The sequence below is a fragment of the Dreissena polymorpha genome, chromosome 10, assembly GCF_020536995.1.
Source record: "Dreissena polymorpha isolate Duluth1 chromosome 10, UMN_Dpol_1.0, whole genome shotgun sequence".
In the NCBI taxonomy this organism is placed as follows: Eukaryota; Metazoa; Mollusca; class Bivalvia; order Myida; family Dreissenidae; genus Dreissena; species Dreissena polymorpha.
The window spans coordinates 21,751,540-21,774,478 of NC_068364.1; the positions used below are offsets into that span (position 1 = coordinate 21,751,540).

Here is a 22,939-nt window from a genome sequence, read left to right on the forward strand (position 1 = left end):
AGAACTCAGGGATCTTGCACCGTTTCCCTGGCTTTGTCAAAGGTCTGACAGACTAAATTCCTTGAAATTAACAAAAGATTTCCACCAAAAGCAATTTGAATATCAATGTCCGTATTTGAGATTATACTGCTACAAGTTTTGAACTAATGATAATTTATGTGGGTCTTATATTCAAATGCTTCTTATATTTGAATGAAATTCAAGGGAAAGCATATTATACTCTGGTGTGACTTATTACAGAGGAAATACGGTGGAAAAGTTTTGAATCACGATTGGATAGGCAGCAAGCATAAGGTAGCCGTACTTACATCATCAGACTTGTACTTGTGGAAGATACGCTCCAACTGTGTTGCCTCATGGATCATCTTCTCTGCAGCGTTCTTCCGCTCATCATAAACCTTAAAGGCCAGTTTCCTGTAGTGATATAAGACAATATAATGTAAGACACAACTCTTTTAAATGCTAGTTGATTCATTTTCTCTTTCTATATTATAAAATGTCTGACATTACACCTTTTTAGTAATTGTTGTAAACCATGTTATGCAAACAAGAAAGACTCTTCTTTTTACCCAATATTATGGATCTATGCATTTAAGTTTCATCACAAGAGCACCATTAAATGTCTGGTATGAATACCAGACACCAAAAATTGTCAACAAGACGACTGCCCATCTGCCGAAAAGTCCACCAGACAGATTGAATATAACATACCCTATTATAATATGCAAAAGTATCCTACTTCACACTAATCACTTGTTTCTTAATTGCTCAGCAAATTCCCATGGTGACGATATTTTTTGTTCCATATAAGGTTCATATTCAGTCAGTAAAGTAATTCTTTCATAGCAAATGTTGCATAATGAAATAAAGCAAAGTTTCTTACAGTCATGTTTAAATGTTAATGCACTAAGTCGCAAGGTTGCCATGGCATAGGGGAAATGGTGTTAACCTAGCTCCAGAAAGTCACAGGTTCCATACTCACTGTGGGAGCGTTCTTTAGATCTCCTCAAAAGACACCAAGAACTGGTTCCACCCAGGAGAGTGTTTCAATAAGCCACAGGCTTTAGATGCAATCAAGCTAAAATAAATAGGTTTACAATAAAATACATAAATAATTTTTGACAGCGCTTTTTACTGACACATTGTGACTAACATCTTTGCCAGAATACCTTGAGAGAATGGCCTTCAGGTATTCCTTCAGTATGACACGTTTGGCAGTCTCATACAGTTTCTGCTCCAGCTTGGGCTTCAGGTGGACAAAGTCTGTTCCGTAGTCCTGCCATGTGGCGACCACCACCTCCACGGACTGACCGCTCTGCTGCCTAAGGGAGAATTTTAGTGTTGCTGAGCGACAAAGTGAGAACAAGAGCACCGCATAACGGTTGCCACGCTCGGCTGCGAAAGCTTGTCAGAATTTTTAATTTTTTTTAGATGTCACAGTGACCTTGACCTTTGACCTAGTGACCCAACAAGAGATGTGTTTATCAGAAACACAATACCGCCTACTGCGCCCCATTGAAATAAAATTTATATTTATCATTTGGCAGGTATAGAAATCATCTCCCTTTAAAGGTTATTACTTCCCTTGAATTTTGTCCAATCCAATCGGGGGTGGGGGTGGGGGGGTGGCGGGGGGTCTCACAGTCAATTATGACCATGTCAGACATCACTGACAACCAAGGCCTGTGGTTTAAAAGAGATCATAACCAGAGTTGATCATGTATCTATGTACATAAGTCCACAGGTATGTAATGAACATCAAAGAAATTAATATAATCATATCATTTAAAAAAAACTTTGAAAAATCAATCATTTGGGTTATAAATAGTCAAAATAATAAATTTGTACAGTATCTGTGAAAAGAACTTCAATTCTTGGTAAGAAAATATATAATATGAGATTTATAATTATATAAATTACTTCCCTTGAAAATAATTGTCTGTAACAAATCTCTATTTTTAGTAGCAAATAATTAAAAGCCACTATACTGTGACTGTAGATTCACCACTCAAAATGTGCAGCTCCATGAGATACACATGCATGCCAAATATATAAAGTGGCTATGTTAAATATTGAATAATTTTCTCCCTTTTTAAAGCTTATTACTTTCCTTAAATCTGTATTTTTTACCATAGACAGTAAAGGATGACCTTGACCTTTTACCACAATGTGTTTGTCAGAAACACAATGCCGCCTACTGCGCCGCTTTGATTTATTTAACAAAAATATATACGTGGGCAGGTCAGATAACTATGTCCATTTAAAGCTTATTACTTCCCTTGACTTTGTTTTTTCGACCCTCGACCTTGAAGGATGATGTTCACCTTGAAATTTTACCACTCAAAATGTGCAGCTCCATGAGATACACATGCATGCCAAATATCAAGAAGCTATCTTCCATATTTAAAAAGTTATGGCCAATGTTAAGGTTTTAGCATGACGCCTACGGCGGAAGTCGGACATTGGACGACGAGCTGGCTATGACAATAGCTCGGGTTTTCTCCTAAAACAGCCTCGCTAAAAACAAGCAAATTCGTTGCATTGATATCCCCCACCAATATGCTTCTGGACACAAAAGTGTTATATTTGACACTCAAAAAACCTTTTTTTTAAGATACAAAGGGCCATAACTCCATTATTAACAGATGGTGTACAATGCCATTTGGCATGCATCCTCCTCCTATCCATATATATATATACTCATACCAAGTTTCAATGAAATCAGCCAAAGCACTTCCAAGATATGGCTCCGTACACAAAAAAAGCATTTTTTGGCAAGATACAAAGGGCCATATCTTATCCATCTCTCTCTCTCTCTATATATATACATATACTCATACCAAGTTTCATAAGATACACATGCATGCAAAGATATGGCCTCGGACACACAAAAATAACATTTTTTCAAGATACAAAGGGCCATAATTCCTTTATTAACAGATGGTGTACAATGTCATTTGGCATGCATCATCCTTTTAACCATATATATACTCAAACCAAGTTTCAATGAAATCCGCCAAAGCACTTCCAAGATATGGCTCCGGACTGACGGAAAGAGGGACAGACAACGCCAAAACAATATCCCTTCACTATGGCGGGGGATAACAACAGATATTGTGATGCCTAGTGACATAAATAAAACCGACTTTTTTATTGCTTATCAGTTATGTGAGAAAAACAAATCAGGTTAAGTGTTAATTAGCCTCATGTGAGAAAAAAACATCAGAGTTTGTGTTGTCTAGCAACCACATGACAAAAACATAGTTTGTGTGGACGACCACCTTGTGATGAAAACAGTTATATATTTGTGTTGCCAAGCCAGCATGTTACAAAAAGGTGATTGATTTAAGGTTGCCTAGCAACCATGCAAGAAAAGTTGACTGATTCAGTGTTGCCTAGCAACCATGTGAAAACACATAAATAAACAGGACAGTAAAGATACTTGAATGTTTATTGTAAAGAAATTTTCACCATAATTATGGAAAAAAAAATGTTTGCATTCATTATTATAGTTATACTGACTTAAATATTTCTAAGCACTGAAAAACCAGAGAGATAAAAAACCAAGCAACAAAATTTGCATAGACGTAAACCACAACCTTTCCCCACCCTGACCATGCTTTCGTCACTGACAACCCCTGAAACATGATGTACCAAGCAACAAACTTTGTATCCCAAAAACCACAGCCTTGCCCACCTCTTACCATGCTTTTGTCATCAGCTCGTTGATGCAATGCTCGTGTGTGCGGAGATCAATCATAACCTCCTCCAGAATGTAGCCAATGATGTCGTACGCGGTACGGTAGAACGTTCCCTTGAGCACCTGAAACCATTGGGTGTTAGCATCTACATTTGAGCCTCGATATAAACTTTCCACTAAGATGAGACTTCCTTTAAACTCAAAATAAATTAAAAGCGGAAAGTTTTGTCCCTGCATCTGGGATGACAATTTACGCACATGCATTAAGCCCTGTTTTTCCACAGCGAGGCTCATTGATAGAGTAATTCACTGAATTTTATAGACCCAAAGACCAAGAAATATGGGGGAAAAGGGTTTCGTTGAGTACCTGGAACCTGTCCATGCGGATGTTGGCATCATCCTCCTCGTCTCTGTCGTACTCGGTCTTCAGGTAACGCTTCCTCAGCTGGGTCATGTAGTCTCCAAAGGTGAGCAGATTGTTCGCTGTGGCGATCTTGGGGATTAAAAACAAAAAAGACAATTAGTAAATCTTAGATGTAACTTATATATCGTGGCACAATGCAAGACAAAAAGCTGTGTCATGTAGTTGCCGAAAGTAAGAAGATTTTACGCTGTGTGAACCCAAGGATTAAAACGAAATGTCATAAATAAAAATACACAATTTAAGATGTGACTTAAATGCAGTTTAAGACAAAAAATATGATGCTTTATTTAGACATTGGAATAAGAGCTGTTTCCATCGGAAGACATATGCCCCCGAAAAACGCTTTTTCGAAACCTAAACGCAGATTTCTAAACCTAAATGCGGACCCTAAGTTCAAGGTCAAGGGGTCAAAATTTGTGTGCGTTTGGAAAGGCCTTGTCCATATACACATGCATAACAAGACTATTGCCAAGCAATATATGTCCCATACCGGCTCCACCATTGTCAGAAATTCCACCATTGTCAGATTTTTTTATATATATTTGTTGCCATAGCAACCAGAATTTTTGACGTAGGAACAAAGTGAAATGATGTGCATTATGTTCATATTGCCATCTATCCATATTTCAAGTTTCATGAAAAAATATGAGGAACTTTTAAAGTTATCGCAGGATCCAGAAAACCACCTTTTTCAGCAGTATTTCTAGTCTATTTGTTGCCATAGCAACCAGAATTTTTGACGTAGGAACAAAATGAAATGACGTGCATAATGTCCATATTGCCATCTATTCATGTTTCAAGTTTCATGAAAAAATATGAAGAACTTTTAAAATTATCGCAGGATCCAGAAAAATGTGACAGACAGACGGACAGACTCACAGATGCCCAGAGCGCAAACCATAAGTCCCCTCGGGTGAAACCCGTAGGGGAAATAAATATGAAGGTAACATCTGAAGCAACATAGAAGTTATGAGCATTTTCAACACCTAAACGCAAAAGTGTGACCGACAGAAAGACGGACATACAGACGGACAGTGCGATCACTATATGCCCACCTTCGGGGGGCATAAAAAGTGTTGACATGTTGCATAGAAATACAAAACTGAACAAATCAATTAATGACTATGCTTCCTATTGTTTGAAAATGGTTCTAGAAATTTTCTGTTGCCTACCAAATAGTGCAGGTAGAACTTTGGTTCCCTCCTGTCTTGTAAATGTCTGTCTCTGTAGATACCAACAACTCCTGAAAAGGGGCAAACGGCTGAGTATCAGAAAAATTGTGTCATGTTCTGAGAAAACTGGGTTTAATGCATGTACGTAAAGTGTCGTCCCAGATTAGCCTGTGCAGTCCCCACAGGCTAATCAGGGACAACACTTTCTGCCTAAATTGGATTATTGCTAAGAGACTTCATTTAAGCGAAAATTGTCATAAAAGCGGAAAGTGTCGTCCTGATTAGCCTGGATTGCACATGCTAATCTGGGACGACACTTTACGCATATGCATTATGACCAGTTTTCTCAGAAGGCGACTCACTTAGTAATGCAAATATACCAACATTTGTTGTATACCTATTATAAAATTGTATTTAATCATAACAGAATCAAAAGCCTTAGGCTTATCCATTAATTCTAGATTTGAATTCCTGGAAAAAGCCAGTATTAGTGACCTTGAAAAGATCTTGAGAACACTCTGGTTGCAAGTCAAACACCATAACAATTTTTTCTAAAAATGTCAGAACCAAAATTAAATTGTTTTATAGCATCATAATTTGTATACCAAATTTGAATTAACATTATTCACTGTAACCATATTTACTATTGTATACAGAATTGTATGTGTTTCGTAAACAATTACGTTTGGCTGAGTAGAATAGCACGGAATATTCAGTTCATAGTCAAGTAAAGCTAGTTAAGTACATACTCAAAACTCTTATAATTTCATATTATATATAAAAAAATATTTATTTAAGTGTTGGAAGATTATTTTATTTTATGCATTTGACAACAGATTATAATTTTCACAATAGTCAAAACCACATGAACATTTTTTTATGATCCTGGAATAATGAAAAAGCTGTGACAGAGAATAAGGACAACTAATAATAATTTTAATTGTCTTTTTTTCACTGTTTTAAACAGATGACAATTTTAAATCACAAATTTTTCCTTATAAACCACAGTAAAACATAAAATACCTTTCAGTTGTTCAGCAAAGTTGCTGAGAACTTCAACAAACTGCTCCAGACTGCGTAACATGATGCTTTCACCAAGCATGCCGGCCACTTGAATCTGAACATAGAGCAAGTTCCATATTGATAAAGAAATGCAAGTTATACCCAAGCTAATAATCAGAGTAAAGTCTTTCAATAAAAATATTGTTCTTCTGCCAAACAAAAAGCAATATATTTGAAAGCATCTGGTAGAATATATCAGTTCATTATTACATGTCCCCACACCCCCATCTCCTCCACACAGTTCTATTGAGAGGACAAGGGTTAAGTTTGATTTGTGGGGAAAGGGGAGGGGTGTTACACGAATTTAATAATGAAAATAACATTTTGTGGTACCAACCCAAAAATGACATTATACATGTACCAAGACAAGTGTTGTACTATAATCGATTGACATGTGAGAAATAAAATTTGTCTAAACAAAAATCTACAAACAAAATGCAACACAAATTTTATCCGCGTACATTTTGTTCGATCATCTGGAAAATGATCATAGGTAGAGATGTGTTGTAGAATCCTTCGCCGTCTTGGTCTGGTCCCTCATTACGACACCAGTCCTGTAGGTAGAAATAACTACAGTCAAACCTGAGAACAGTGGTCAGTCAAGGGAAATGACTAAAGTGACCGTTGTCCAAAGGTGACCGTTAAATTCGGATCACAATTTTAAGATGGTTTGCCACTTGGTAGTATTGCTACGTCATTACCCCACCCAGTCGTTTGCATACAGTGTAAAACAAAGGCTCATTTCCGTTAACTAAGCATAATAACAGAAATATCTTACGCGTGTATATTGAATAATACAGAATAATATAGATTGATTTAATTTCATCTTGTTAAACTAAAGCAATGACTTTATCAACGCTGGTATAATTGTTTACTCATGCATCTCGTTCATTCAGTAAATAAAGCTTGTCACGTGCCGTTGACGTCACGTCCGTACAAGTCTAAAAAGCGGATTCGCTGTCATAAACCGATAGTGCGATATAATTGTACCGTTGAAAGTACCATGTACTAATTAGCAGTCATTTAATTAGCGATAATTACTTTAAACGTGTCACAAACTCTGACATATTTGCTTTTGAAGATACCCCCACAATCACCCCGGAAAACAAACCGTCTCAACACCTTATTATTTGTTTACTTGCAGCGGGCCGCTTTTATAATATCAAAGACAATAACCACTTTCAGACGCTTTAACCGCAAAATAGACGGACAAATGATGTGCTGTGTTTTTCATTTTGGCGACTCAAGACGACTGACGCGTGACCGTTGATTTCAGGTCAAACATGAATTTCGGAGTGGAATATAGTGGCCGTTGGCCGTTATGGCCAGGTGGCCGTTAAATTCAAGTGTAATATAGAGTGTTTTTCGTCGGGGAGATTCCAGACTGACCGTTGTCTGCAGGTGACCGGTAAATTCAGGTGGCCGTTAGGTCAGTTTCAACTGCATATAAGTTTCATTCTGGACTGAATGAATGTGCTTTAAGTGCAATCCCAGATTAGCCTGTGCAGACATCAGGGATGCCACTTTCCGCTTTTTTGGAAATTTTCTTTCAAAGGAAGTGTCTACTAAAAGAAAATCCCTTCTAGGGGGAAAGTGTCATCCCTGATAAGCCTGTGTTGACTGCACAGGCTAACCTGGGATGACACTTTACGCACATGCATTTAGACGCTTTTTCCGAGAGTGTGGCATATATGTATAACATGACCCATACATTAACGGCTTCCCTTTGGTTACATATATCTATAACATGACCCATACATTAACGGCTTCCCTTTGGTTACATATATCTATAACATGACCCATACATAAACGGTTTCCCTTTGGTTACATATATCTATAACATGACCCATACATTAACGGCTTCCCTTTGGTTACATATATCTATAACATGACCCATACATTAACGGCTTCTCTTTGGTTACATATATCTATAACATGACCCATACATTAACGGCTTCCCTTTGGTTTCATATATCTATAACATGACCCATACATTAACGGCTTCCCTTTGGTTACATATATCTATAACATGACCCATACATTAACGGCTTCCCTTTGGTTACATTTATCTATAACATGACCCATACATTAACGGCTTCCCTTTGGTTACATATATCTATAACATGACCCATACATTAACGACTTCCCTTTGGTTACATATATCTATAACATGACCCATACATTAACAGCTTCCCTTTGGTTACCTATATCTATAACATGACCCATACATTAACGACTTCCCTTTGGTTACATATATCTATAACATGACCCATACATTAACAGCTTCCCTTTGGTTACATATATCTATAACATGACCCATACATTAACGGCTTCCCTTTGGTTACATATATCTATAACATGACCCATACATTAACGGCTTCCCTTTGGCTACATATATCTATAACATGACCCATACATAAACGGCTTCCCTTTGGTTACATATATCTATAACATGACCCATACATTAACGGCTTCCCTTTGGTTACATATATCTATAACATGACCCATACATTAACGGCTTCCCTTTGGTTACATATATCTATTACATGACCTCCATATGTACATTAACGGCTTCCCTTTGGTTACATATATTTATAACATGACACATACATTAACGGCTTCCCTTTGGTTACATATATCTATAACATGACCCATACATTAACGGCTTCCCTTTTGTTACATATATCTATTACATGACCCATACATTAACGGCTTCCCTTTGGTTACATATATCTATAACATGACCCATACATTAACGGCTTCCCTTTGGTTACATATATCTATAACATGACCCATACATTAACGGCTTCCCTTTGGTTACATATATCTATAACATGACCCATACATTAACGGCTTCCCTTTGGTTACATATATCTATAACATGACCCATACATTAACGGCTTCCCTTTGGTTACATATATCTATTACATGACCCATACATTAACGGCTTCCCTTTGGTTTCATATATCTATAACATGACCCATACATAAACGGCTTCCCTTTGGTTACATATATCTATTACATTACCCATACATTAACGGCTTCCCTTTGGTTACATTTATCTATAACATGACCCATACATTAACGGCTTCCCTTTGGTTTCATATATCTATAACATGACCCATACATTAACGACTTCCCTTTGGTTACATATATCTATAACATGACCCATACATTAACGGCTTCCCTTTGGTTACATATATCTATAACATGACCCATACATTAACGGCTTCCCTTTGGTTACATATATCTATAACATGACCCATACATTAACGGCTTCCCTTTGGTTACATATATCTATAACATGACCCATACATTAACGGCTTCCCTTTGGTTACATTTATCTATAACATGACCCATACATTAACGGCTTCCCTTTGGTTACTTATATCTATAACATGACCCATACATTAACGGCTTCCCTTTGGTTACATATATCTATTACATGACCTCCATATGTACATTAACGGCTTCCCTTTGGTTACATATATTTATAACATGACCCATACATTAACGGCTTCCCTTTGGTTACATATATCTATAACATGACCCATACATTAACGGCTTCCCTTTGGTTACATATATCTATTACATGACCCATACATTAACGGCTTCCCTTTGGTTACATATATCTATAACATGACCCATACATTAACGGCTTCACTTTGGTTACATATATCTATAACATGACCCATACATTAACGGCTTCACTTTGGTTACATATATCTATAACATGACCCATACATTAACGGCTTCCCTTTGGTTACATATATCTTTAACATGACCCATACATTAACGGCTTCCCTTTGGTTACATGCATGTTTGTCACATCTTTATATATATTGTACCATATATACTCAACCATTAGATTTTTGTACTGTACATGTTAAACTATGATCGTTAACGATTTTTGAAAGACTACATATTCTACATAAGTTTTTAATTATGAGGGGATATTAAAAGAAATCAAGAAAAAAATTAAAAAGATTGAGTCATTTTGCAACAGAAAAATGTTTTAAATATTGTCATTTCAACATACTTTTAGACCAGCTGATGAACATAGCATTTTACTTTATTTCAAAACAACACATTAAGTTAAGGGTCATATATAACAAAACTCTAAGAAATACAAAGAGCATTTTTATAAATAGGATGCTGAGAGTTCAGAGATCATATGAGCTGTGTTCTGAGAAAACTGGGCTTAATGCATGTGCGTAAAGTGTCGTCCTAGATTAGCCTGTGCAGTCCGCAAAGGCTAATCAGGGACGACACTTTCTGCTTTTATGGTATTTTTCATGTAAAGGAAGTCTTTTCTACATGAAAATCCAGTTAAGGCGGAAAGTGTCGTCCCTGATTAGCCTGTGCGGACTGCACAGGCTAATCTGGGATGACACTTTACGCACATGCAATAAGCCCAGTTTTCTCAGAACAAGACACATATCAACACAGTACCTTTTGCTCTGATTTCAAAGTGTTACCAGTCCAGTCCTGTATATTTTTCTTCATATTGGTCAAATACCTGCAAACACAAGTACCTTTAGTATTTAACCAATTTATTTTAGCTTGATTGTATCAAAAACATATTAAGGCTTATTGAAACACTCTCAGGTCCATTTTTTATTTCTAACCAGAACTTGGTGTATATAGTGAGATATCTAAAGTAGCTTTAAAAGGGTTAATAATTTTGCTGAGAGAAGCATCTTATAAAGTTTATGGATATCACTTGAAAATTTTACAGTTTATGGATATCACTTGAAAATTTTACACTCTATTGTAAATTACAAACAAGATATGTGTTTGTCAGAAACACTATGTCCCCTTCTGCGCCACTTTGAAGTCATGTATTTAACCTTTGACCTTGAAGGATGACCTTGACCTTTCACCACTCAAAATGTGCAGCTCCATGAGATACACATGCATGCCAAGTATCAAGTTGCTATCTTCAATATTGCAAAAGTTATCGCAAAACTTTAACCAAGGTTAAAGTTTAAGGTTAAAGTTTTGATGACAGACAGACAGACAGAATGACAGACAGGCCAAAAACAATATACTCCCGATCGTTCGATCCGGGGGCATAAAAACACACAAATAATTGTGCAATTAAAGCAAAATATATTGCTCTACCAAATAACCAATGAAAATGTCTGAAAGCTCTGTGTTTGTTGTCCACCTTCAAGACTTTTTTTGCTGAAGTTTAATCGTGATACATACTCTTTCTGGAGTTTTTCTACATCATCATTATGGAGCAGGGGACCCAGTTCCTTGGTGTCGATGTTGAGTGAGGGGTGTTTCATGAGTTCTGGAGAACTGAAAAGCAACAAAATACAACAAATGTACTTATGATATACTTCTTACAGGTAGAGTAGGTAGTAATTCTGACATCAGTCTCACCATAATCCAATACTTCTCAGAATTACTCTAAGTTTTCAGACACTTAAAAATAGTCCAAATTTAGAAACACAAAAATACGCCCATAATATATAGTGCCTAACAATTTAGATAGAATATATGACATTACAGTCCAACCTGCCCGAGCGACCGCCTGTTAATAGCGACCAACAATCAATAATGACCACACCGATTTCCTCCCGAACGATTTCGCTATACAATGTATATTGAACCTGCGAATAAAGCCAACCTGCGAACAAAGACCAAAGACCGCCCTTTTACATTCCCAAAAGTCCATTTTGATAGCTTACAACGACCACTGCAATAATAAAAATCAACGATTTTGCAACTTTTAAAAAACAAAATGGCCGCCATGACGCTGTGTAGTCACGTGATACACATCTTACCAGTGGACTCGTCGGTCGCTATGGAAATATTGGCAAGTGACAGTTTATTGCACTCTATAGCAGTTGTTTGTTTATTTAACACGCATTGCTAATTGGAAGTCGTCTGCTTCTTTTATGCATTTGACAGTTTGTCAAAAATGTAAAAATATTGCCTTTGTATTAAAGTGACTCGCGATTAATGTACTAATTGCTGAAAATATCAAAGACAAGTTTGGGGCTTTCATCAACTCATTAAGGAAATTAACGGTTTTATATCAATAACGATGCCTGAAATACAAACATTTTGATAGCCATTCCCTTCTTACATTTCTCCTTGATAAGACGTGCATAGATTATAGACAAGTAATCAGTTCAATTTAACCATCATGGCTTCCAAGCGTAAGTTCTTGATGTTGGAAGAACGCGTTGCGGTCATTAGTTTGTTAAAGGACACAGTTGTAGACGAGTGGCTAGTGATCTTGGTGTAGGCAAAATTCAAATCCAGAACATTCTGCATTACATGTACATATACATGTATGTCAATAATTATTTATATATGTATATGATTAATGAAATAAATAATAAAAACATACGGGAATGGAAATAATAAAAACAAAACTCAATCCTTTATTTATTATACATGCATAAGTATTCAAACATTTAAACAAAAGAGCACATACATAGATAAGGTACCTGTTAAAATACTACTAGTATATTTTGCAAAGTTTCAATCGACCCTGGGAATAAAGACCACCTGTGAACAAAGACCACAACGACCAAATCCCTTGAGTGGTCTTTATAAACAGGTAAGACTGTATACCATAAATTGCAATGGTGTATTCTCATGTTTTACGTCAACTGTCTGCTGGGTAGCACAAAGACAAACAAATCTTACATGACATGAGGTCCCATAACTTTAAAAATTTACCAGACCTCACCAGATTTTACCGGACTGTGTTCTTCTTTAACCAAACAATATAAAATAACTTTTATAGAGTTCATTTTTATCATTATGATGTTCACCATATTTTCAAGTTCTAAATACAATAAAATAACAAACTAAATTTAATCAATCTATAAAAGTAAAATATACATTCACCAGTCCGTATTGTGTTTACATATTCCAAGTTTTTGGATTCAATTTAATAAAAATAAATATTTGTGTTTTTTAACCGTTTCAAAAAAAAAAAAAAATTGGGGGTGGGGTGGGGTGGGGGGGGGGGGGTTATAGTGTGAGGGTGTGGTGGTCATTTGTGAGATGATCTTTAAAAAAAAAAAATTGGGGGGGGGGATTCGGGGGGGGGGGGGGGGAGGGGGGGAGGGGAGGGCATGGGGGATGGTTTGGGTGGAGTCTATTGTGGTATGTCAGGTAAGAGTAGTTTTGTCAAAGTATCAATCAAATCTAATCATAAATAAAGAAGTTATGGCAATTTTAGCAAAATTTAATAATTTGACCTGGAGAGTCAAGGTCATTCAAAGGTCAAGGTAAAATTCAACTTGCCAGGTACAGTAACCTCATGATAGCATGAAAGTATTTGAAGTTTGAAAGCAATAGCCTTGATACTTTAGAAGTAAAGTGGATCGAAACACAAAATTTAACCATTTATTCAAAGTTACTAAGTCAAAAAAGGGCTATAATTCCGTAAAAATGACAACCAGAGTTATGCAACTTGTCCTTTTACTGTCCCCTTATGATAGTTTGCGAGTGTTCCAAGTATTAAAGCAATATCTATGATACTTTAGGGGTAAAGCGGACCAAAACACAAAACTTTACCAAATTTTCAATTTTCTAAGTATAAAGGGCCCATAATTCCGTCCAAATGCCAGTCAGAGTTACATAACTTTGCCTGCACAGTCCCCTTATGATAGTTAATAAGTGTTGCAAGTATGAAAGCAATAGCTTTGATACTGTAGGAATAAAGTGGACCTAAACACAAAACTTAACCAAATTTTCAATTTTCTAAGTATAAAAAGGGCACATAATTCTGTCAAAATGCCAGTCAGAGTTACATAACATTGCCTGCACAGTCCCCTTATGATAGTTAGTAAGTGTTGCAAGTATGAAAGCAATAGCTTTGATACTTAAGGAATAAAATGGACCTAAACACAAAACTTAACCGAAATTTACAATTTTCTAAGTATAAAAAGGGTACATAATTCTGTCAAAATGCACGCCAGAGTTATCTAATTTTGCCTGCCCAGTCCCCTCATGATAGTAAGTAAGTGTACCAAGTTTGAATGCAATAGCATTGATACTTTCTGAGAAAAGTGGACCTAAACGCAAAACTTAACCGGACGCCAACGCCGACGCCAAGGTGATGACAATAGCTCATAATTTTTTTCAAAAAATAGATGAGCTAAAAATAGCTCCATTTTGACAAAAATCTGAAAATTGGTATTTTTTGCTAACAGATACTACATATTGAGCAATTATTGTTTTCGATATTATATTTACTAAGATTTAACTCATACAGCTGAATATGATAATGAACTAAATGTCGCTACGTGTATTTATGTCGCTACGTGTATTTATAAACAAGAGGGCCATGATGGCCCTGAATCGCTCACCTGACTAACCAAATACAATCCCAACCCAGATTTCATCAAGATAAACATTCTGACCAAATTTCATAAAGATAAGATAAAAACTGTGACCTCTATTGTCTACACAAGGTTTTTCTATTATTTGACCTAGTGACCTAGCTTTTGACCCCAGGTGACCCAAATACAATCTCAACCCAGAATTCATCAAGATAAACATTCTGATCAAATTTTAAAAAGATTGGATGAAAACTGTTACCTCTATTGTCTACACAAGGTTTTTCTATTATTTGACCTTGTGACCTAGTTTTTGACCCCAGATGACCCAAATACAATCCCAACCCAGATTTATCAAGATAAACATTCTGACCAAATTTCATAAAGATTGGATCAAAATTGTAACCTCTATTGTCTTTACAATGTTTTTCTATTATTTGACCTAGTGACCTAGTTTTTGACCTAGTGACCTAGTTTTTGACCTCAGATGACCCAAATACAATCCCAACCCAGATTTCATCAAGATAAACATTCTGACCAAATTTCATAAAGATTGGATGAAAACTGTGACCGCTACTGTCTACACAAACAAATTGTTGACGGTTTTTCTATTATTTGACCTAGTGACCTAGTTTTTTTACCTGCATGTGATGTTAGACTTATTGGACGATATGAGTTTGGATCATTTTTGTCTTTACCGGGTTTAGGAATTGGAATCACTGTGGCCTGCTTCCACTCGGGTGGTATCCTGCCTGTCCTATACACCTGATTGAATAGGTTAAGCCAGATTTTTAGAGTTATGGCTGGCATATTTTTAAACATTAAATATGCTATTTTGTCAGGCCCCGTGGCGGTGTTGCTCCTGCTGTTAATGGCACTTAATAATTCTGTGATAGTGAATGGTAAATTGAGAGGCGTGCTGTTATCCCCAGGCTCATTTAAAATATTTCGGTGCTCAGTCTCAAACCGCTTTTGATAATTCAGAGTTTCAACGGGAAGGTTTGAGTCACTGGAGACAGATTGGAAATGTCGTACCAAAAATTGAGCCTTGTCCCTTGGGGTAGTGGCAATTCCGCCTTTGTATTTAAGTAGCGGTACAGGGGTGAATGAATTTCCTTTAATTCTGTGAATTTTTTGCCAAAAATCCCTAGTATTTTTCTTATTAATGATAGCTGAATCACAGAATTCTTTCCAATTTTGAGTTTTTGCGTCCAAAATAACCCGCTTTGCCTGATTTTCGAGGGACCTATAATTAAGAAGATTATGCTCAGCGGGGTTCTTTTTAAGAATTTTTAAAGCATTTTTACGATCCAGTACCGCATTGGAGCACGCCTCATTCCACCACGGGACCCTATTTCTGGCTTTGACCTTGCCGGAGGAGACCGGTATGCTACATTCCGCTATGGACAGTATCCTGCTGGTTAAGTTAATACAAAACAGATTTGGATCCTGGGAGTGAACATCTGCAAGGGAGAGATCTGAGCAGAGGTCCCTAAACTGAGCCCAATTAGCTTTTTCCAATAAAAACTTTTGCTCTCCTCTATTGTCTACACAAGGTTTTTCTATTATTTGACCTAGTTTTTGACCTATTGACCTAGTTTTTGACCCCCAGATGACCCAAATACAATGCCAACCCAGATTTTATCAAGATAAACATTCTGACCAAATTTCATAAAGATTGGATGAAAACTGTGACCTCTACTGTCTACACGCTTTTCTACTATTTGCCCTAGTTTTTGACCTAGTGACCTAGTTTTTGACCCCTGATGACCCAAATACAATCCCAACCCAGATTTCATCAAGATAAACATTCTGACCAAATTTCATAAAGATTGGATGAAATCTGTGACCTCTACTGTCTACACAAGGTTTTTCTATTATTTGACCTAGTTTTTGACCTAGTGACCTAGTTTTTGATCCCAGATGACCCAAATACAATCCCAACCAAGATTTTATCAAGATAAACATTCTGACTAAATTTCATAAAGATTGGATGAAAACTGCGACCCTTTATTGTCTACACAAGGTTTTTCTTTTATTTGACCTATTATGTGACCTAGTTTTTGACCTAGTGACCTAGTTTTTGATCCCAGATGACCCAAATACAATCCCAACCCAGATGTTATCAAGATAAACATTCTGACCAAATTTCATACAGATTGGATGAAAACTGTGACCTCTACTGTCTACACAAACAAATTGTTGACGGACACATGCACGCACGCACACACGCACATACGGACGCCGGACATCACACGGTCACATAAGCTCTCCATGTCACTTCGTGACAGGTGAGCTAAAAAGAAACCTTCAACTGGTTATTTTAGACAGTCACTTGGGAAGGGGCCGAATTTAGGCCACACATTTGAGGAAGACAATCAAATTCTTTGAATATTTATCCCCCCAGTTTCAAAATTGTGTAACAGATGGACAGAATAACGGACGGATTGAATGACAGATGGAAAATGCCAATTCTATATCCCTACGCCTTATGCGGAGGTTACAAAAGCACACAATTCACTGTGACACTGGCATAGCTGACTGCCCACTCACTCATAGCTGTTGAGCCACTGCAGCAAGGTGACAAACTCGTTGCCCTCCAACTTCTGCTCCATCATGTCCTTGATCTGAAATCACAGTGAGACATACAAGTTACACTGACATTCTCAACAAAAATAAAACGTTGCAATTCTAGTCATTTCTGGCCTAGTTATTGAGTTGAAGTCATTTTTCTACTCTTAGCAAAAGTGACCTTTATACTATTTATTTGTGCCACCCATAGTAAGATTTATTAATATTGCATCTGCATATCAATTTCAATTACAATACCTTAATTTATCTTTGAGTTAATGACCTGAATCATTTTAAATATTTTTTATCATGGAACCATTCAGCCCATTTGCTACGCCAAAAGAAGTCTTTGAATAAGGCATACATAAAAATTATTTTAAATATTTCTGTTTGGCCTAAGATCATGTGCATAGTCCAAGTACATATGAATGATTCTTACATGCTTGGATAGGGCCTCGTGGTACATCCAGACAAACTTGTTCACAATGTTGTAGTACGGTGGAAACACGGGAGGAAGCAAGGTCTGAAAAGCAAAGAAGAGCTTTCTTAAGCAGGTGTTCTCAATAATAGGATATGCCATCTCCACCTTTGAATCATTTTTGTTACATAAGTCTGTTTAATTTAAGTGAGTATTGTTATTAACATGGCCCTGTAAACGATTGATGACAGCCAAGTTTAGAATACAGACAATGTTGCAGTTGTAGACATTAAGATAGATCATCATACTGTTTGACACAAAGAGACCAGGGCAGGTTTGTCATTCAGATGTGTAAGTTTTACTCTCAACCCCTCACACCTTCAACTTTATTTGTGTCTTGTTCCGTGAAAATTGGGCATAATGCATGTGCGTAAAGCGCCGTCCCAGATTAGCCTGTGCAGTCCGCACAGGCTAATCAGGGACGACACTTTCCACTTTAATGTGTTTTTTTTCATTTAAAGGAAGTGCATTTTTACTGAAAATCTAGTTTAAGCGGAAAGTGTCGTCCCTGCTTAGCCTGTGCGGACTGCACAGGCCAATCTGGGACGACACTTTACGCATATGTATTATGCCCAATTTTCACGGAACAAGACACACTTGCTCTACAACATGAGCTGTCTGGTGCTGTCTAGATAAGATATCTACCACATCTTGCTACTGATGCTGTAATTGTCTATATGTATTTCTTAATTTGAGTTAATTCATTAGGATTCTTAGCTATTTTCAACAATATTTCAATTATATCATAACGGCAAATCAACCTACAGTATACCTTAACATTTGCCTAGGTAAGCTCGTTATCTGTACTAGATGCATATACATACACCAGTTACTAATGACCCTCAATCAGAGTTACTGGAGAACCGCTGTATAAATAATTTAATGGCTGATCCCCTTACAAGTCATGTTGCCATGCCTGGAACCAAACAATCCTCCAATTTGAAGTCCATTTCTCTAAAAAAAATGAGCAAGCCAGCCCAGTTTGTATAAAATGAGTCGCGTTCTGAGAAAACTGGTTATAATGCTTGTTTCCTAAGTGTCATCCCAGATTAGCCTCTGCAGTCTGCACAGGCTAATCAGGTACGACACTATCTGCCTTAACAAGTTTTTCGGTAAGAAGGGACTTCCTTTTAACGAAAAATACCATTTAAGCGGAAAGTGTGATCCCTGATTAGCCTGTGCAGATTGCACAGGCTAATCTGGGACGACACTTTACGCACATGCATTATGCCCAGTTTTCTCAGAATGCGACACACATGTATTGCCTGCCTTACCTTGGCCACTTTGAGGTCCTCTAACATGAGTTGTCTGGTGACCTCTAGATGCCGTACCAGCCACATCTTATTGCTGCTACGGTCCTCCATTTGATTACCCTCAATCCTGCGGTGGAAAAACTGTATACAGCTTATCTCATATATGATAAACAGGACTATTGCCAAGCAAAATATGTCCCCTAGCGGCTCCACCATTGTCAGAATTTTTTATTTTTTATTTATTTGTTGTAATAGCAACCAGAATTTTTGACGTAGGAACAAAATGAAATGATGTGCATAATGTCCATACTGTCATCTATCCATGTTTCAGGTTTCATGAAAAAATATGAAGAACTTTTAAATTTATTGCAGGATCCAGAAAAAGTGACAGACTGATAGACAGACACTCAGAGCACAAACCAGAAGTCCCCTCCGGTGAAACCGGTAGGGGAACATAAACCATGTCTGAACATGTAGTAAGTTACTATAATCATGTTATAGAAATTCTCATCTGATAAAAGGGCATAGCTTAAGGAATTGTTCATGCACACGCAAATCATGTAATAGAAATTCTCATCCTAAAAAGGAACATGACTTACGGAATTTTTTATATAAGCTACTTATATTGCACATGCAGCACATACACAATAAGGAACAATGTATTCATGTTTGAATGTACAAAAGTGTAGTAAACTTTAGAAGTACTTGCTCGAAAAAGTTTGAGTCTGATGGTCATCCATCGTAAATACATTACAACCCTCTTCCACTTCCTTGTTTGGTGTATACTAATTTTACTACAATAAAGCATTGAAGGATGAAGCAAATGTGCACAGTATACAATGTCTCTTCAAAAAATTCAACAAACAAGAGATTGCCAAGCAATATGGTCCCGTACCGGTGAAACTCCACCATTGTCAGATTTTTTTTTATTATAAATTTATTGCCATAGCAACCAAAATTCTTGATGTAGGAACAAAATGAAATGACAAGCATAATCGCCATATTGCCATATATCCATGTTTCAAGTTTCATGAAATTATATGAAGAACTTTTAAAGTTATCACAGGATCAAGAAAAGTGTGACGCACTGACGGACAGAGCGCAAACCATAAGTCCCCTCCGGTTTCACCGGTAGGAGACAAATACGATATTTCTTACCTCTGCGAGATACATTCCTCCATGACTGACATGCACTTCTGTCGCCATCGTTTGGGCCGATCAGGGGGCATGAAACCAGTCTGCTCTTGACGTTTACTGGACAGCGAGTCTAACCTATGTTAGTAACATATAAAACTAGACTATTGCAAAGCAATATATGTCCCCTACACCTCCTACCCCTCCACCATTGTCAGAATTTTTTATATTTGCTTCCATAGCAACCAGAATTTTTGAGGTTGGAACAAAATGAAATAACGTGCATAATGTCCATATTGCCAACTATCCATGTTTCAAGTTTCATGAAAAAATATGAAGAACTTTTTAAGTTATCGCAGGATCCAGAAAAGTGTGACAGACAGACTCACAGAGCAAAAACCCCTCTGGTGAAACCGGTAGGGGACAACTAGTTGTTCACAGTAATAATGAATACCCTCAATACTGCATGTAAAATCATGTTGCAAGATCTTTCTGGCTTTTGATCTTGCAAGTTTTGATTATAATATTTGCAGTTTTTTTTGCACCATGCACATTACACATTTCACTTAATGTTATTACTCCTATCAATCATAGTTATTATATATCTTATACACTCACAGTACTGGTACCTTTTTTCTGATTTATTTTAAACTCTGAATTATAATCAAGACTTGTAATTAGGTGGAAGTTAAGAACTCTCATTTCCAAGTTAAATCCCTCTTTAAACAGACTGGTTCACAGATTGGGGCATTTTTATAAGTGTGTCAGTAAAAGCCTTACATTTTAAAATTTTAACCACAGTACTGTAGAGTTCAATTATAATTATAATGACAAGGAAAGAATGTAATAAAGACAAGCTTTTCCCCAGTGAATCTGGAACCAGAGTCCTTTGTATTAAAACTAAAATGTTGAAATCACTCGAAAATCCTTACTGTTATGTAGAGTAATTTTATACTTGCTATAAGTGATGCAGGTATTCTAAATTTCTTTTACAAAAACAACAGGATCATTATAAAATATTCAATAGTTGGCGTTTGTAACACTTAAGAATTGTATCAATTTCAAATCATGATAATTCATAAACAAAGCTGTGTTTTCCATATACCCGTAAGTTATTAAGGTTATTTTTCTCCCTGATTGAAAGTGTTCATTTATTTTTTTGAAACTGTGATACAATGCTAGAAAATTGTAATTTCCACAATCTGTGAAGATGATAAATATGTGAATTGATTCCATGACAAAATAGAGCAGCGCCTACTTTTCCTCTCTCTCAATGATCCTCAGTGCCGTGACTACCAGAGTAGGCTCCCTTCTTACAGACATCAGCAGTCGCATGAATATGATCCACAGCTGCTTGCCCAGGGTGACAGACAGCTTGGCAACTTCCGAGAAGTACTTCTGCAGCATCTGGGACAAATAATAGCAAGTCACTATGAGCCTTGTTTTGGAAAAACTGGGCTTAATTCATGTGCAACAAGTGTCGTCCCAGGTTAAACTGCACAGTCCGCACAGGCTCATCAGGGACCACACTTTCTGCTAATATGGAATTGTTGGTTTAAAGGAAGTCTCTTCTTAATGAAATGCAGTTTATGAAGAAAGTATCGTCTCTGATAAGCCTCATACATTAACCCTTTGCATGCTGGGAAATTTGTCGTCTGCTAAAATGTCATCTGCTGAATTTCTAAAATTAGCATTTTCTTCGATTTTTTTTCAATAATACTATCAGAATAGCAAACTGTGTGGATCCTGATGAGACGCCACGTTCTGTGGCGTCTCATCTGGATCCAAACTGTTTGTAAAGGTCTTCAAAATTCGGTTCCAGCACTGAAAGGGTTAAAGGCTATTCCCTAGGAATTTGGTTAGACACATTGTCAAGGCAGCAAGTAGGTTTGTGCAAAAATGGGTGCATCCCCGTTCTGCTAGTCAATTTAAATTTGTTTATGTCTATTTGATGCTAGCCAAAATTAAGTCATATCTTACATTTGTCACAAGATAATTGACACAAAAAATGTCATTGGTACCTACATTATCATCGGTTGGGCTTCTGTTGGGCTGCTTGTGAAGTTCAAGAAGTAGGTCGTCCCTGGCAGTCTCCAACTCCGTCAATCTGGGGGGATTCAGGGGGAAATGCATAAATACCATACATGTCAAAAAATGTGGGGGGTTCAAAAGGAAATGCATAATTACCATAAATGCCATGAAAACATGTCAGGAAAATGAGCCTCATTCTGGGATATCGGGGCTTAATGCATGCAAAAAAAGTGTTAATCCCAGATTAGAATGTGCAGTCCACAACAAACTAATCAGGGACAACACTCTCTGGCTTTATGGAATATTTTGTTTAAAGGAATTCTCTTCATCTCAATTAAGGCAGAAACTGTCGTCCCTCATTAGCCATTGCAAACTGCACAAATTAATCTCAGATGACACTTTATACACATTTATTAAGCCCAGATTTCCCAGACCAAAGTTAAAAAATAACACCAAGTGTTGATGGTTTGGCTGGAAACTTTTGAATCGGATATATAAATATCCATCAGATAAATTACTTTTATTTTTAACCCTAAATATTGGCAAACATTAATCTGACATATACTAAATAAACAATTACTGCCCCTATTTTAATTATCCCCACGCTTTTTGAAAAAAAGGTGGGGATATTGTGGTTATCTCCGCCGTCCGTCTGTCCGTCCGTCCGTCTGTCTGTCTGTCTGTCCGTCCGTCCTGGCCACTATCTCCTCCTACACTAAAAGCACTAGAACCTTGAAACTTACACACATGGTAGCTATGAGCATATGTGCGACCCTGCACTATTTGAAATTTTGATCTGACC

At 36.9% G+C, this 22,939-nt stretch overlaps 1 protein-coding gene across 20 annotated transcripts in view; it reads right to left on the bottom strand.

Moving 5' to 3' along the window:
* Positions 1-22,939, bottom strand: part of LOC127848338 (exocyst complex component 3-like) — a 37,261-nt gene that overhangs the window by 4,490 nt on the left and 9,832 nt on the right. For all 20 annotated transcript variants that reach the window (XM_052380735.1, XM_052380736.1, XM_052380732.1 and 17 more), the window contains 15 exons: positions 22,132-22,213; positions 21,365-21,513; positions 20,131-20,244; positions 18,994-19,099; positions 17,681-17,764; positions 17,224-17,297; positions 11,570-11,665; positions 10,811-10,877; positions 6,820-6,912; positions 6,320-6,413; positions 5,297-5,367; positions 4,068-4,193; positions 3,705-3,823; positions 1,170-1,322; positions 309-414 (listed from right to left, as the gene is read on the bottom strand). In XM_052380735.1, the coding sequence (XP_052236695.1) occupies positions 309-414; positions 1,170-1,322; positions 3,705-3,823; positions 4,068-4,193; positions 5,297-5,367; positions 6,320-6,413; positions 6,820-6,912; positions 10,811-10,877; positions 11,570-11,665; positions 17,224-17,297; positions 17,681-17,764; positions 18,994-19,099; positions 20,131-20,244; positions 21,365-21,513; positions 22,132-22,213 (1,534 nt within the window). The remainder of the gene's footprint in view (positions 1-308; positions 415-1,169; positions 1,323-3,704; positions 3,824-4,067; positions 4,194-5,296; positions 5,368-6,319; positions 6,414-6,819; positions 6,913-10,810; positions 10,878-11,569; positions 11,666-17,223; positions 17,298-17,680; positions 17,765-18,993; positions 19,100-20,130; positions 20,245-21,364; positions 21,514-22,131; positions 22,214-22,939) is intronic.